General features: G+C 57.3%; 1 protein-coding gene across 5 annotated transcripts in view; it reads right to left on the bottom strand.

The window, feature by feature from the left end:
- Positions 1–17,352, bottom strand: part of VAV2 (vav guanine nucleotide exchange factor 2) — a 213,086-nt gene that overhangs the window by 60,313 nt on the left and 135,421 nt on the right. For all 5 annotated transcript variants that reach the window (XM_039461205.2, XM_074394538.1, XM_074394539.1 and 2 more), the window contains exon 4: positions 11,705–11,773. In XM_039461205.2, the coding sequence (XP_039317139.1) occupies positions 11,705–11,773 (69 nt within the window). The remainder of the gene's footprint in view (positions 1–11,704; positions 11,774–17,352) is intronic.

The raw sequence follows: 17,352 nt of genomic DNA, 5'->3' as shown, positions 1-17,352 counted from the left end.
AAATCCAGTCTCTACTAAAAATACAACATTAGCCGGGCGTGGTAGCGCGTGCCTGTAATCCCAGCTACTCGGGAGGCTGAGGCAGGAGAATCGCTTGAACCTGGGAGGCGGAGGTTGCAGTGAGCCGAGATTGCACCACTGCACTCCAGCCTGGGCAACAAGAGCGAAAATCCATCTCAAAAGAAAAGAAAAGTTGGGGGATTGGTGCTGCTTCAGATCCTGCTCAGCTGTGCTGCTCTCGTGGGTTTCAGGGGTCATTCCCGTCTGGCCAGTTGCCCAAGAGGAAGCCCAAGATGGATATGAACAGAGCCCTGGACCAGGCAGGAATGTGGAAGCCCAGACGTGGAAGGGCCTCCATGGCCAGACGCGGGCCCCAGCCCAGCTCCCTCCGCCCCCCGGCCAGGGACCACCCCTCCTTCCCTCCCGCCCCGTCTCATCCTTTCGCTCCTGCTGTTTTCTGGGAATCAGCTGCGCTGACAGATGCTAAATCCCGACCACTATTTTTGTCCTCACAATAGCCTGAAATCTTCCAGGAGGGGCCCCTGAGCACGGCTGCAGGCCTCCAGGGACGACAAAACCTGCCACCTTCACCTCCTGCCCGAGACCCCGGGGGCGCAGCTCAGCAGCCTCAACCACCTGCCCCGATTCTGTTACAGAAAGGCAGCTGCTCCGAGGCCGTCACCCCTGCCCCGCCGTCCACGGAAAATCAAAGAAAAGCCAACAGACTCTGCATTCCGCCCCCAGCGGGCCTGAGTGTTTACGGCGGACATAAAATAGCGCTGCTGACAGGCTCCGATGCGCCACGCTGGCCCCGGGCTGTCCGGTGCCACCACGCGGGGAACCGAGCTGCCATTAATGTGTGACTAGGAGACTGACTCAGATGTCTCCTGACCTCGGTCCACACCGCGGGGTGGTTCATCCCCAGGGGGCCAGGGTGGGGGCGGCAGACAGGGGATGCATCAAGCCCCCGAAGAACGCGGCTGGGTACTGGATGGTGTGCATGTAGGGACGGATGGACAGACAGGCAGAGAAGGACTGCTTTACACATCAGGGGGCTCATTCTCACATGCCCTGGCAGACCCTCACCACAACTCTTGAGGGAGGGAGGCCTCGCTTTTATTACCAGTGGGGAAACCAGGCCCCAGAGAGGGCACGAGAGTCACCCAGCTTGCCAAGTCATGCAGGCACCCACCTGCACAGGACCCCGCTACCAGATTCCCGAAAGGAGCCCCGTCCAGGGGACTGTGCCCTCGGGCTGTAACTCCCTCTTCTTGGGGAATTCTTTCTAAGCAGTAAAAGAGTTTCCCACCATCTAAAAATATTCAGGACCCAAAAAAGAACCACCCCTGGGGCCAGGTCACAAGGACTGGGCCCAGGGGAGTGTCCCCGGCCACAGCACAGGGTTTCAGTTCCCCTCTGCCATGTGAAGCACGCTGTGTGACCTCCGACAAGTCACCTACCCTCTCTGAGCCTCCATTAGTGCAACTGCAAAATGGGGACTGGAGCACCCACCCTGCAATGCTGTGAGGTCCGAAGCAGCAAGCCCAGGGCCTGGCTCTCAGTGGACAGGGGCGGGGACTGTCGCACAGCGTAGGCACCCATGGCTCAGATCCTTCAGTTCGGGAATCATGAGTGTCTTGGAACCCCGTGGCCCCCAGCCCGTCCTCCTACCACAGTGCACCAGGCCCAGGTCTGGTTAGGTCCCCTTAGGGAGTGTTCATCTCAGGAGTGAGAAACAAAAGCAGGAAGACCAGTGACACTTGGCAGCAGAGACTGTCCTGCTGTACTTTCTAAGCATCTGGTGAAGGTGAACTTGGATTCAGCCTGGCAGGGCTGGGGGCTGCTTCTTAGAGAAGGTGACCTGTGGGCTGGGTTTTGCAGAATGAATAGGAGTTAGGCAGTCAATAGAGGAGATACTATGTACATGATGGGACTTTTACAATAACACCAGCATGTTATGCTTATTCTTTAGAGGAATATTTCTTAGGTGCCGCTGTGTGCCAGTCGGATCTATACTGAATACAAGGGAAATAATGTCACAGAGAAGTCTTCCTCTTTCTGGGGTTCCAGAAGAGCACCAGAAGGGCGATTGCGAGGGGGCGAGACCTTCGTCAGACACAGCACAGCTCTGTCCTCCAGGCCGCAGCCCGGCTCCCCGCCCCTTCCTGGAAAACGACAGATGAATGTGCAGGTCTTTAAAGCGGCCGGTTCTGCGCAGGTCCCCTCCCTCTCCAGAGACTGCATGAAACGAGACCGCAGAGCTGCTGGGACTGCATCGGTCCTGGAAGCACTCGAGTTTAACGAGGTATTAAAAATGAAAGCCCCTGGAAGTCCCAGGCCACACCTGCTCACACACACACACACACACACACACACACACGGGGATGTGGAGCGGATGCAGTGGTCACGGGCACAGTGGTCACGGGCACCTGCTCTGTGTGCGTCAGAAGGCTCCCCTGTGATCTCCCGCTGAAAAGGAACAAACGGCCTCTCCCTCGGTGATGGGGGTCGGGGAGCAGGGTTTCAAGGTCACTGAGGCAGCCAGCCACAGGGCAGCAGGGCTGCTGGAGGCATCTGGGGCCCACCGTTGTGCCAGAGTACCAAAGGGTCAACAAGACGTCTGATGGGGGCAGGGGCCTGAAAGCACGGGCCTGTCATCCCAATGAGCTGCCGTCAGCTGCCTCCAGCCAGTCCCAGAGGGAAGTGCTGGTGGCTCAGTTAGCAGGGTGGGTACAGACAGGGAGACCCCTGCCCAGCAGTCCCGCAGCCACGTCCCCACAGGTTCCAGGCTTGTCTAGACCACAGGAGCAAGAAAAGCCAAACCGCGTACACAGGATCACCTCTGAGCCAGGTCCACCAGCCCTCAGTTCTTGAGAACAGACACAGCAGAGACCCAGGCACTCCTAACACCCCTGCCCAAAACAAGGCAGTGACTGGCCTGGCACGGGGGCAAGAGCAGGTTTCCTAAATCACACTTTGGCAAATCCTACGCACTCTTCAAAAGGAACACCTCCTCAAGGAAGCCTTCCTGGCTTCCTGGCTTGTCAGGCTCTGCCCCCAGAGGATGCTGCCTGGAGAGCACATGGAGGAGGAAGAAGAGCCTCAGGAATGAGATGTGCAGGTGCCCACACGGGGCTCAGGGCCCAGGTCTGTGGGCAGGGCTATATCAGCCACCCCTGGGGGTTACGGAGGGGTGGTCTGACAATGACCCTCAGACGGACAGAGCAGGACTCAAATTGCAGCGCTGGCCCCTAGTTCTGTGTGACCTGACCAGGTGCCTGCCTCTCTCAGAGCCCCATCTCCTTCCTGTCCAGCGAGAGGGTTCGGGGCCCCGCCTGCAGGGCTCAGCTTCCAATCAGAAGCGTTCTGAAAGAGGCACCTCCCGGGGAGCTGGCTTCATTCATTCCATTCAGCCAGTCCCCACAGCCGGGCCTGGTCTCACAGAGTCACACGAAGGACCAAGAGACCCTCAGTGCATTTGAGGATGTCACGTGCTGCCAGGGAGAAGCGCAGGTGGGGCCCAGCACGCAGCCTTAGAGGATCTGCATGCGAATGGGGCACACGGCCAGCGGGGAGGCAGCATCAGCAGACAAAGCCAAGGTCCAGCCATGGGTGTTCATGTCGATGAAGGACCTGGGGCGGGGGAGGGCAAAGGCCTTTCTGTCCCAACCATCACCCGCCCTACGGACCTCCACCTGTCCTCCATCCCCACATGAGCCTCAGACCACCGGGGCAGGACGGGGGGGTGCCTGTCAACACCTCTGCTAGGGGAAGGGGCTTCATTCCGGCCTCCTTCAGACCAGGGCATGGTTTGCACGTGCCTGGGGCCAGGGGCGGTCTAACAGGGCTGGATTCATTTGCTTGTCTCTCGTGGGGCCAGTTTTTGTAGAGTCTGCTTTCAAACTTTTCAAACTTGTCCCCTTTGGAAAAACAATCCTCTGGGGTGAACATGAGGCATCCCAAGGCCAGCCTCAACTCGGGCTCCACACGCAGGCGTCCCCCACAACGCGGACCTCCCGGCGTGAGGGTGAACACACATGAACTCAGGAGATGGTGTCTACACAAACTTCCTTTGGGAGAGGTGGGCAGGGTGAGGACAACTTGGGGAGAGTGGGCCGCAGAGGACAGCGATTTGTTCCTCCCTCCTTGTCCCTTGCAGACAAAAGGGCACGGCACAGAGTGGCCAAGGCCCCAGGACAGGAGCCAGTGGGAGAAGCGTGGCCCCTGCCTCCCGGGTCGCGGTCAGCAGGCAGGCCCCGCTCACTCCCCAGGTGGAAAGAAGACCTCCGAACCGCCTCCAGAAACTCCTCTATTTTAGGCACCCTAAAAAATTAACCCTACCATGCTAACATGACACATTTAAAGCTGCACGGTCATTTACGACGCAGTAAAGCATGCTACATTCGCGGTGAATTACATCCCCCGCCGTGCCACTGTCGCATTTGTTTAAGCCTGAAAATCACTTCAACTCCAAGGAAAGTGAAACCAGTGTTATGCAAAAGCTGGCTCCTAAATCATAAAATCATGGATTCACCAAGCTCGGAGGGATTCACAGCCCATCTGGGTGGATGCTTTCGTTTCAGAGATGGGGAAACTGAGGCCCAGAGCAGCAGCCCCTTGAAAGGAAAGGAAAGGCCAGCTAGACCCCGGCCCTGGCGATCCGCCACATTAAAGCAGCCAGCCGCTCCCACCTCACATCCGCGCCCCTGCCCAGAGCCCCCGCCCCAGACTCTCCCTTCCCGCAGGTGCTCAGGAGCCGCTCTCCTTTCAAAGCCACTCCTGCTCAGATGCTCTCTGGGGAGAAGCCAGGAGGACAAGAAGTTCCGGACAGAGCCTGGCTGGGTCTGGGATCACTCCCTCCTCGTGCAGCCACTGGGAGGGGCGGGGTGCCCTCCCACAGCAGCCTGAGAAGTCGCAGGACCTCGCTTCGCAGACAAGGATGCTCCTGGTGGGCCATGTTTAAAAGCTGGCTGTCAAACAGCTAGCAGCACACCCCTCCTCTGCGTGCAGGGAGGAGGCTGCAGGTCTAACCTCCCTTCCTCCAGCCACACAGGAGGAAGCGGTCGGCTAAACGAGGGTCAGTCTCATGCCCACATCCTTCCTTTGGCCTCTCATCTGCCCCAAGTAAGAGCTTCAGACTTCTCCTGTGTCTCTCTGAATCCCTAAGAGTAATTCCCAGGGGTCTCTGACTGAGGCAGGCGGCCTGGCTCTGCTGGGGGCCGCAGGTGCCGCCCACTTCACAGACAGGCCAGGACAACCCCGGCGCAGCGGCCGCAGCGGTCGTGCAAATCCACTCACAAGACGCCCTCATCACGGCTCTGTTGCACCGTCTGGTGCCCTTTCCAAATCCTCCTCCGTCGACAGGGCCCTCCCAGACTGCGTGGACCATGCCCAGCCTCAGTGAACAGAAAATGGGAGCCAGCAACGCTGGCTGCAATGCCAGGAGAGGGACAGGGGGCCCTGGAACTCAAGACCAGAGTGATCAGAGGGCTGTTTCTTGAAGTTGGAAGGAAGAAGCCACTGTGCCACTACCGCCGTGCCCACTGGGGCTGACCACTGAGAACGGGCATCACTGGTACACGGCCACCTTCCTGGACGCCCAGCAACGCTGCCCCCTGCACTCAGCACAAGCTGACCCAAGCTGTCCTATGAGGAGAAGCACCGTCACTGCAGTGCCACCAAGTTGGGGTCACAGCAGGCATTTTGATGTGTGCCCTGTGCCTCCCTGGGGGGAAGGTGGACCTCCCTGTGAGTTCCCGGGGAACTTCCACAATGCCGATTCCTTGCCGATACCAAGCCTGTCCCACAATAGCACAATCGGCTGGACTCACGCTGGAAGAAGCCTCAGCCATGCCTCCACATGGGAAGCCCCACCTTGCCGAGCTCCTTCTGCTGGGAAACTGCCCCAGTCTTCAGCAAGCTCCTCCTTGGGTACGGAGGCCTGGCTGTCACCTCTTCTGAGAAGTCGTCCTTCCTTTCTGAGCTAGCATTCCGCCAGTCCCACTCTGCTCCCACAGAGCTCTTCTCTTCTGTGGACAAACCTGCCTCTGGACCCCAGGCTGTGAGCCCCCCAGCGCAGACATCTAGCCCTGGGCCCCCAAAAGCTGGGCAGGAATGAGAAGGGAAGTGCAGTGGCTGCCAGGGAAAAGCCATTATGCAAATGCAAGGTACTGATTATTAGAGCAATTTAAAAACAGGCCCTCCATTTGGGCTTATTTTGCTTGATAAAGCATTTTTAAGTGGCAATATTTTGTGTTAATTTTTTCAACCAGCTGCTCTTATTATTTGATTATGCATTATTCAAAGCTCTCAAAGGCGAGCTTACAGCACTTCAGAAAATAACTTCAGTGTTACAGGCGCCCACGCAGGGGATTGGCTCTAGCTCCTGGAAAGACAGTCTAGATCCAAGACCTGTGCGACCCAGCACGAAGCCACCGGCCACGTGTGGTTGTCCAGCTCACAGATGACAAGCTGAACTTATCCGCGCCAAAGCGCAAGCCACGTGCCGGATCAGAGGACTCGGTGCAACAGCCACAAATCATGCACTGCCCAAGGATGACCTGCAATAGTGATCACAAGTTGACCCACATAGTATTTCGAATATGCTGGGTTAAATATAAAATACATTTTTCTTTTTTTAAAGATGGGGTTTCACCATGTTGGCCAGGCTAGTCTCGAACTCCTGACCTCTTGTGATGCCCCCACCTCAGCCTCCCAAAGTGCTGGGATTACAGGCATGAGCCACCACGTCCGGCCATACATTTTTATTTTCTTAAGAGGTGAGGTCTTCCTCTGTCGCTCAGGCTGGAGTGCAAGTGACAGGATCTATGTTGCCCAGGCTGGTCTCAAACTTCTGGCCTCAAGCAATCCCAAAGTGAAGTGTTGGGATTGCAAGTGTAAGTCACCATGCCCGGCCTATAAAACACATTCTTAAGATTCGTTTTGTTTGTCCCTTCTTATTTCTTGATGCGGCTTCCCTGCAAACCAAGCACACTGCCCTGAAACTGCCCTTTGGCTTCCCCACTCCCCATGGGGCCTGCATCTTGGGAGGCAGGAAATGTGTCTTCAGTTTGATGGGTTTCCAGTCCTGGCCCCGAGCCTGACACACAGAGAGTGTTTAGGAACCATCTGATGTTGGAATGAATGATGGTAGGTGAATGAATGAAAGCACACAGGCACTCCCACAGCGCCCCTTGCTGGTCTCCTAAAACCACATTTCCAGGTTCCCTGGGAAACAGCTGCATCTGTGAGCCAGTGTTTGACTTTTCCCAAACAGCTGCAGCGTGTCTGGGGTCTGGGTGGCCAGGGGAGTCCTTTAGACATTTAAGGTGACCCTCATGTTGGGCATCTGGCTATGGGCCCAAAGCAAAGGACAGGTGAGTTCTGCTCCAAATGACCCTTCCCTCTCCTCACTCCCCTGCCTGGTGATATGGTCTGGCTGTGTCCCCACCCAAATCTCATCTTGAACTGCAGTTCCCATAATCCCCATGTATTGTGGGAGGGACCTGGTGAGAGGTAACTGAATCACGGAGACGGTGACCCTCATAACCCTCATACTGTTCTTGTGCGAGTGTGAGTTCTCACGAGATCTGATGGTTTTATAAGGGGCCTTCCCCCTTTTGCTCTGCCCTTCTCCTTGCTGTCGCCATGTGAAAAACACGTGTTCACTTCCCCTTCCACCATGATGGTAAATTTCCTGAGGCCTCCCCAGCCCTGGGGAACTGTGAGTCGATGAAACCTCTTCCCTTTATAATTGGAGAAATCTTTAAATTATAATACTAATACACCTGACTTCTGATTAGACCATTTCCCCAGCTCCAGCCTTGAAAACTCACAACCGCATTCTCTCCCCAAGTAGGACCCAGGTAAGAAATGCCGTGCGTTTGTGTCTTGTAAACTGCCATAATGGCTAAGTATCCACACCAAGTCCACAGAGAACGGATAGGAAGTCTTGCCTTCCAGTGAAAGGAGGAGGGGGGAAAACAGCATAAAAAATTTATTAAACTGGAGCCACTGGGACCAAATCGTAAGTTAAAGATGCAAATGCATTCCCCTCCCTTAGAACTGATGATTTACGTTTGCAATAACTGCAGTCATAAAGAGCTTGTTGGATTATGGAAGGCGCGGTCTTAATGCCAGGGAATAACATTATCGGACGGCGCAAAGCCACGTGTTCCCCAGAGTCGCTTTTCTGGGTGAGAGGAATTTTGGTTCAAGAGATCAGTCACAATCAGAATGGGCAGAGAAAGACGGAAAATGGGCAACCCAGCCAGGTACAGTGGCTCACACCTGTAATCCCAGCACTTTGGGAGGACAAGGCAGGTGGATCACCTGAGGTCAGGAGTTCGAGACCAGCCTGGTCAACATGGTGAAACCCCATCTATACTAAAAATACAAAAATTAGCCAGGTGTGGTGGTGCATGCCTGTAATCCCAGATATTCGGGAGCCAGAGGCAGGAGAATTGCTTGAACCTGGGAGGGGGAGGTTGCAGTGAACTGAGATCACGCCACTGCACTCCAGCCTGGGTGACAAGAACAAAACTCATTTCAAAAAAAAAAGAAAAAAAGGCCAGGCATGGTGGCTCACACCTGTAATCCTAGCACTTTGGGAGGCCAAGGCGGGCCGATCACCTGAGGCCGGGAGTTCGAGATCAGCATGACTAACATGAAGAAACCCCAGCTCTAAAAATACAATATTTAGCAGGGCACGGTAGCGCACACCTGTAATCCCAGCTACTCTGGAGGCTGAGGCAGGAGAATTGCTTGAACCCAGGAGGTGGAGTTTGTGGTGAGTTGAGACTGCGACATTCCAGCCTGGGCAACAAGAACAAAACTCCGTCTCAAAAAAAAAAAAAAAGAAAGAAAAAGAAAAAGAAAAAGAAAGAAAAGAGAAAAAAAAAAAGGAAAAGGAAAATGGGTAACCTAGGTTCCAGCCTGACGTGCCAGGCAGAAACCCTCCAAACAGAATGTGCACCATGAACCACCAGGGGCAGCCTGGCCACGTGGCAGGCAGCAGTTTAGGGAGTGTCTCGGGCTCAGCACCCAGGAAGCTCCTACGGAGTGTGTATGTCATGCCGGTCCCTGGCCACACAAGGCCAACTGGTCCTCATCGTCCCAGAGCCCTCCTATGCTGACTGTCCAGAAACACCGAGGGATGTTTCTGCAGAGGACAAAACCCCAACCTCAGGCTGGGGACAGGAGAAACAGCAGGTCAGGAACTTGTCAGGAACTCCGCAGGCTCTGCACGGTGGGGGGTTAGGGTCATATCGTGGCTCTGCCATTTACTAGCTGGGTGACGTGGGCTAGTGGTGTCCCCCCTCTGGACCTCAGTTTCCTTATCTGTAAAACGAGGATGACCATAGAACAGATCTCACAGAGCGATTGAGAGTGGGGGCATGCAAGGGAATGAAGCCCAGCAGTGCCCAGCACCAGAAAAGCTCGTAAGCACCGCCCACTGCTGGTGTCATTGTCATGTGGGTACAGACGCCCTACCACGTGCAGAAGGCTTGCCCTGCCAGGGCTGGGCCAGGAGAGGACAGGAAGAAGATGCGGGTCTGACCCTCTGATCTGCAGGGGATGGGCATTTAACGACCTCATCACGGTGTACCCCTGGGGCACCCCAGAGCCCCAACAGAGGTGTGGGTGCCGAGGGGGCGCTGGCCAGGATGGAGCACAGGAGGCTTCCCAGAGTGGGAGACACCTCGGCCTGGACGTGACAGAGAAGGATTTCCAAGGCAGGGAGTGCGGGGAAGGGTGCGGAGGGCAGGTGGTGTGGCTGAGACTCCGCTGGGGGTGGGGCCTTGGGCCTTACACCCCAGGTACTTCCCTCTGGCCATGCCACCAGCCTGAAGCCCTGCCCTCTCTGAACTTGCGTCCTCCCCACTTACAGGGTTGAGACGGACAGCCCTCGGTCAGCCTCGGGAGCCTGCATGTGAGCATTTTTGGAATTTCTTTTTCCCCCAGATGAAATTTCATTCTTGTCTCCCAGGCTGGAGTGCAGTGGTATGATCTCGGCTCACTGCAACCTCCGCCTCCGGAGTTCAAGTGATTCTCCTGCCTCAGTCTCCTAAGTATCTGAGATTACAGGCACCCGCCACCCCACCCGGCTACATTTTGTATTTTTAGTGGAGACGGGCTTTCACTATGTTGGCCAGGCCGGTTGGTCTCTGACTCATGACCTCAGGTAATCCACCCACCTCGGCCTTCCAAAGTGCTGGGATTCCAGGCGTGAGCAATTTTTTGGAATTTTCGAAGTTTCCCTCAGTTTCCTGAGGTTGGTCAGGGTGGACAGTGGCCTCCAGGTGGACGCCCCAGGCCTGGCTGTGACCTGCATGGCCCCTGTGCCCGCCTCTCCCCTTCGGGATGCTCTATAACCCTCAGATCCACATGGGGCCGACCAGATGTCTGGAGGAGCTCTGGCAGTCCTGCCAGTGGGGTTGCCCAGGGCCCCGTGGCCAGCCCAGCATCAAAGGAACGAGCTGGTGGCAGCTCCTCCAGCTGGCGGGCGAGGAATTTCTTTCACAGGAGAGCGTGAGGCTGGGCTGTCAGCATGGTGCTGCATGCTGATTTGGGTGTGACTTAAATTGTTTACATAGACAAGGATCCGGGGCCCTGTACCCTGAATATGGGCTGAGCAGTAAGACGGGGAAAGCCCCAGCATACGGCAGGCACTCAACACGCGCAGCTTCCCATCCCACTCCTCCGACGGTTCTCATTCTCAGTCCATGCTCTAAGATGAAGGGAGAGAGAAACACTAAGTCTTCCCAGAAGAACGGTAGTTGAGCTTAGAACGCAGATGTTGCTGTCAAACAGCTCCAGAGGCCCCAGGTGGCAAGGAAGCCCAGAGGCACCGTCTCCCAGTGGCCTGGGACAGTGGTAGCCAAGCCAGGCCGGGAGCCCCCAGCCAGGATGCAGGCTGCAGGCAAGCCCGCCAGATCTCAGCCTGGGTCCCTCGCCTACAGATGGGCCCCCGCTTCCTCCTGCCCTCCGCCCTCCCTCCTCCCAGATCGGGCCACGAGATCAGACGCTGGCCACAGATTGCCACGGTCCCGGTGGGGCTGCAGCCCCGGTACTGTGGCCAGGCTTGGGCAGTGCCTGGGTGGAGCAGAGGCCTCTCAGAGAGAGGAACGAGGTGAACACGAAGAAGAGTGGACGGTGGCGGGCCCACGAGGCGGGCGGTGCCGGCAGGGCTGCGTGTCAGCTCTGAGCCCCCAAGCGCCCTGCCCTGCCCTGTGCTCTGGGGCCTCTGTTCTGGCCGCACCATGCTCTCCTCACAATACAGCCTCCCACGACACAGCTCAGGGAGCATGACCAGGCCTCCTTCTAAGCGGGCTCCTGCTCCACCCCACAGCTTCGCAGAGACAAGCCCTCACGGAGGACCCTGCTAGGGCAGCGGGCCAACACCCAGGCCAGCCACCAGACCAGTTGGGCAGCCTTCTAGAATGTACGAGGAGTGTGAAGGTCTGCTCATCTCTGGGGCCTCGCAGAGGCGTGCCTTCCCGCTCTGCATGGGAGCCCACTTCCTGACCCATCACGAGGAGGCGCCCCGGTGGGAAGAGCCCAGGGCCAGCTCTGCCTGCACTGTGGCCGCCACCTTTCCTCCCGACTCCCTGGACACCACCAGGAACCTCCCCGTCCCTCCCTCCTTCCCTCCAGCCCTCCTCCCTGCCATCCTCCCTGCCCGCCTCCCGTCCCCCAGCCTTACTCGGCCAGCTCCTCCAGGCTGCGGTAGACGTCATCGTCATTCTCTGTGGTCTCTTCTGAGGGAAAAGGCCTGTGGGAGAGAAGGCGAGAGGGAGGTGAGCAGACCCCGGCACTGCTGGCCAGCGGGGCCCCAGCTGGACCCCACAGCAGAGCCCATCGTGGCCAAGCCAGGAGCAAAGGGACTCCTGTCCTCTCTCCGGAAAGGCACAGGGTACGAGGACACTGATCCGAGTCACAGGATGTGCCAACTGGGCCGCAGAGCAAGAGGAGACCCATGCCCAGCTCACCAGGGGGGCAACGCACGTGTCATGCCCACTCCGGGCTCTGGGTGTCCAGTGGGCAGGTCAGGGCTGCAGAAAGCGTTCATCCGCCCGGAGAGCCTGCCTTCCCCTTTCCCCTTGATCCCACTTCCAGGGGGTTCACAGTGGAAAGGAGGTTCCCCACACACCTCCTGGTCTCCAGTTCAGTCCCCATAGGAGAGGAGGCAGAAGGGGACTCCAGAAGGGAGGGGTGGATTCTGAGGCACCGAGGGTAGGGGCTCGCCCACCCCACCCACCAGCCACGAGCTGGAGGTCAGGACGAGAGTTCTGAAAATGAACAGCCCTCGGACCCTCCACACGGATCTGCAGCCTCCCTTCTTGGGAAGGCAGCAGGCGCCTCACGGGGATGCCCCAGAAGGAACACGGCGGTGCTCCCTCGCCCTCCGCCCCCCAGACGCCCCAACCCTGGTGCCTTTCTGCAGTTCAGGCTGGTATAGAAATGCATACAAACATAAGCTTTAATCATCTGGGCTCTTCCTGCGTCTCATTTTTGTGGAACTCCCATGCATATGTACATAATTATAATTGTTTTTCTCCTGTTCATCTGTCTTATGTCAATTTAATTCATACACCAGCCCAAGAACCTGGAGGGGTGGAAGGAAGCAGTTTTTCCTTCCCTAGGATCCAAAGCATGGCTCTGCTCTGTACTCTGCAGACAGATGGGTGTGGTCCCGAGTCCACAGGCCTCCCAGCCTGGGCCAAGCACTCAGAGCCCAGCCTCGGGGAGGGAGAAGAGGCGGGAGAGGCTGATCAGACACATAGAGGAGGGGGCTGCGGGGGGTTCAAAGCTCTGGGCCCAATCCACTCATCTCTAGAGGAGACCCGAAAGGCCCCTTAATTAAAGCAAACATCCCCCTGTAGCCCCAGGGCTCGTGTTCTGGGAGGAAACCTGTCACTGAGGATGAGTCAGGAGACCCCAGCAGGGGGCTGCCAGGCCCAGATGCCGGCTAGGATTGCTTCCTCGCCTGGGGTCAGGCTGACATTTGCTCAGCCCAAGATCCAGCTGGGATGGCAGTCCAGCCTGGCAGTCCCTCCACCACCGGGAGACTGGGGGCCTGTGCTGCAGCGGGAGGGGCAGGGGAGTACGCTGAGCTGTGAGCTGGAGGCCTGGGTCCTAGCTGGCTCTGTCACAGACCTGCAGAGACCAGGTCTTAGGTCAGAGGTCCCCAAGCTAGACCCGCCAGGCCATTGGTCAGCGTGCCCCTGAGGCTTCCTGGTAGAAGCCCGTGTCTAAGGGGGCAGCATGCCAGGCCTGACCTCCACGTGGTGAGCTCTCTCCTCCCAGCCACTCTCCCTCCTTCCACCACCGACAGCAGCATCCCCCAGTGGAGGTGTGTGTCCTCAGGTCACAGGCAGAGCTGAGGCTGCCACATCATCCTCATCCTCAGGCCTCCATCACTGACACAGCACCACTCACAGCCAAGAAACCCCTCAAGGAGTGCCTCTCACTCCTCCTGTACCCAGGCAGACATCACTCATCCCCTGAAGCTCTCCTGTCCCTGAAGCCCAGCGCAGGGCTCTTAACACAAGGCTCTGCTCCTCCATCAGTCCCGGGACTCAGATGGGACCCACCTGTCCTGCCAGGAGAGCTGAGCCCGGGGCAGCACAGGAGAGGAAGGCTTTCCAGCTGGGCAAACCCAGGTGTGAACCCTATGCCCAGCCCTTGCTCCCTGTGACCCTGGACAACTTACCTAACTTATCTGCATGTCACCCTTCTCGCCCTGGAAGATGGAAGCCTTCTCGGAGGGCTGCAGTGAGAGCAGCCGTAGGATGGCAGAGTGCCCTGCACTTAGCGGGGCCCCAACAAGGACAGCTGCAATTTAGAACTTCCAGCATCATCCTCGTTCCAGGCACTTTCCGCTGCCCAAGAAAACTGCCTTCTGACACCTCCTGAGAGCCCAAGAGCCGCACTCGCAAAGAGGATTTCGGAATATTGTTTCCTAACACAGAAAGTGAGCATCCGCTCAAATGAGCCACAATAGTCATTTCAAAACCTTTTGTCAGCCAGGCACAGTGGCTCATGCCTGTAATTCCAGCACTTTGAGAGGCCCAAGGTGGGTGGACCACCTGAGGTCAGGAGTTCAAGACCAGCCTGACTATGGCAAAACCCTGTCTCTACTAAAAATACTAAAAAATTAGCCAGGCTGTGATCCCAGCTACTGGGGAGGCTGAGACAGGAGAACTGCTTAAACTGAGATTGTGCCACTTCAGTCTAGCCTGGGTGACAGAGCGAGACTCCACTCCGTCTCAAAAAAATAAATTACAAGAAAAAACCTTTTGTCTTTTAAGAAACCTCACCTTGAGCCCTTGTTGCCTTAAATTTCCCTCCCCTGCGTCTGATTGGTGTTTTCTTCAACCCCTCCTGTCATCTCCTCTACCTGCCTGACCCAGAAGAGAAAAAGCAGGAATGCTAAAGCCCAAAGAATTATCCTGCTGCCCGGAAAATCTTCACTACTTTTATTCTAAGATCCCTATTTGAGGCCACAAATCCCCTTGAGAATGGAGCTGCAAATCCAATTAATTTCTGCCAAAGCCCAACAGAGGCTACTTCGGTGGGGGGGTGGGGGGGGGGGAGCAGGAGACAGAGGCAGCTTGTCGGGAACTGTTCGGGGCCTCAGCACCCAGCCGCTGGGGCAGGAATACACAGGGGAATGGAGGAGGCATCACCAGGTCCCGGTCCCCTTTCATTCCACTCTCCCCACAGCCCCCCATACCCATCACCTCTGGCCTTTGCACCAGCTCTGCCCTCTGCCTGCAGTCGCCTGTCCTCCTGCCGTTCACCCAAGTGCTAGCATCCTGCAGGGCTCAGTCCAAGCCCTGCCGAATGTGGGAAGACTTGAGCAGTCTCTCAGCCTGGGCCCACCTCTGCCTAACACAGTGCCTGGTGCTAGAAAGGCATGGATGAGTAGATGCATGGGTAGATGGGTGTATAGATGGGCAAGGGGAGGGTGGGTAGTTGGCTGCCTGGGTGGGTGAATGGATGTGTAGGTGGGTGGGTGGATAGATAAATGGCTGGGCAGGTAAGCGGGTGAGTGGATGGATGGATGGGTAGGTGGGTGGACGGATAGATAGATGGATGGATGGGTGGGTGGATGGAGGGAAGAATGGATGGCTGAGTGGGTAAATGGATGGATGGGTGGGTTGATACATGGATAAGTGGGCAGACGGGTGACGTGGGTGTCGGATACTCTCAGGTGCTCCTCACCCCCTCAGACAATGGCAAATGGCAGCCCCAAATTAGATACAAGGAAGCATTTTCAAGGAGAGCTTGTATGAGATCACACAGGGATGTTACATTCAAGTAATTGAATTTGGGATGATACACTCAAGTCACCCCTGAGTAGGGACTTTGTAATACTGACCTCGATTTAACAATGGGATACATATTTGCACAGAGAATGTTTGAGCACGGTTTCTGGGGCCACATCCCAGTTGTAACTTAAAGCCCAGGGGAGGTGGGTTGGTGGAGACTGTGGTCATTTTGCAACAAGGCCTAGCTCCACCCCCCTAGCTCCACCCCCCTGACCCCTCCACCCCTACGACCACCTTCAGGCACCAGCTGATTTTCCTTCCGCACTTACCCCCATGTCCCCTGCCCGCACCTTGCCCTGTGGTGTCTGCCAGCTCGTTAAGAGCAGGGAATGAGAAGCTAAGAAGGCAAACCCCAGCCTGTGCAGCTGTCCCAGGATCAGTCATCCCAGGTCCCCAGGAGCGGCTGCACCCCTCTCATCCCACCGGGGCCTTCCTGAGCATGCGTTTCCTCGTGCCCGGCTTCGGGAAGCCGAGTTTCCCACCGCACCAAGGAGGGGACGAAACGGATGTCTGCACAGGAAGCAGAGAAGCCACAAGTGCCGAGTGCAGAAAAAGCGCCGGGCTCGCCGGGCAGCAGCCCCTCCTACCGAACCATCAACACCCCCTCCTCCCCCTGAGCCACTGCTTGCTCAAAGATCCCCCCCCCCGCCCCCACCAGCCCCCAACCGGCCTCCCCCACGAGCTCAAATCTGGGCAGGACAATCACAGTCCCAGTGCTACAGCCAAATAAGTCACCAGCCAGAGGACACAGACTGGAAAACAGGACACCCTATAGCAGTGCCGGAACCCAAACCCAGGAGAAAGGGCAGAGGAAGTACAACCCCTGCTTCCACAGGGCTCCTTCGCTCTCCTTCCATCCTCCTCCGGGGATTTGCGGGGCACCCGTTCAGGGCTGGCCTGGGGAGCCGTTCGTCACTGATTCAGGGGGAAGGAGCAGCTTGAACCTGGCTTTGGGATAGCACATCAAGCCCTGGTCCTTGTCCTCAGGACTTCTGTGAGAATCTGCCAGAAACAATGGGCTCTGCAGAGCACCCTCCATGCCACTGTGCCTATAGCTGCATGGTGGCCCCACAGTCCGGATGGAGGGGCACACTGGATGCTCAGGGGTCTCTGAGCCGAGGGCCACGAGCACAGGTCCGAGTCAGTACAGACCCTGAGGATCTCAGCTGGAGGCGGGGACAGCTTGGGTTTGCTTTCTTGGAAGGCCCCGAGGAGCCGGCAGCCAGATTTGATTTTTAAGACGAAAACCCGAGTAGCCAAAGAGAGGACCCCAAACACGGCTGCCCTCATTCCCAGGCAGGCGGCAGGTCCTGGGTTCTAGGGCACCAGCCCGCACAGCTCACGCCTCACTGTGCTTCCATGAGAGATGTGAGGCCGCAGACGTGGGGTTCAATGGGGAACACGGCTGCCTGTTGGGGCTGATCTAAGATTTCACAATGGCAGCAGCTAGCTACAGGGAGAGCAGGCTGGGCCCCCACAACACTGCCCAGGTTCTGCTCAAGTGACTCAAAACCAGCCAGGTGCAGCGCTGGGCCTGCTGGTGCCACCTGGCCGCCTCCTCTGCATACTCAGTGGCCTCCACGGCTCCATCATGCAGGGCCCACGGCCACTCCTGCAGCCCTCACATCCCTCCGGGCCCTGTTTCCCTGGGGGCTATCGCCACCTCGGAGCAGGGAAGCCTCTCTTGCCTCTTAAAGAGCCAATCCGCCCGGCAGGTGTGTGTCTCAGCCTGGAGAGAGTGTCCACAAACAGCCCTGCCCGGGCCAAGACGAGCCTCCCAGACTTCGGCCCCAAACACCTGGAAAGAACATCAGGTAGAGGCCGCATCGCAGACCCAGCACCTCAACCGTGCCCCCTGGAAGGGAGACCTTGCAGGGAAAGCCAAGAGCAGGGCCTCGGCAGGTGACAGGTCTGGGTTCAAGCCCTGCCTCTGCCCGTCTGTGAGCCTCAGTTTCCCCCAACTGCAGAATGGGGGCTGGTAGTAGCAACTGCTAAGACCAACAGCCTTTGCAGAGCA

The sequence above is a fragment of the Saimiri boliviensis genome, chromosome 2, assembly GCF_048565385.1.
Source record: "Saimiri boliviensis isolate mSaiBol1 chromosome 2, mSaiBol1.pri, whole genome shotgun sequence".
Lineage (NCBI taxonomy): Eukaryota > Metazoa > Chordata > Mammalia > Primates > Cebidae > Saimiri > Saimiri boliviensis.
The sequence above is the reverse complement of the archived record's forward strand: the minus strand, read 5'-3'. Positions and strand labels throughout refer to the sequence as shown.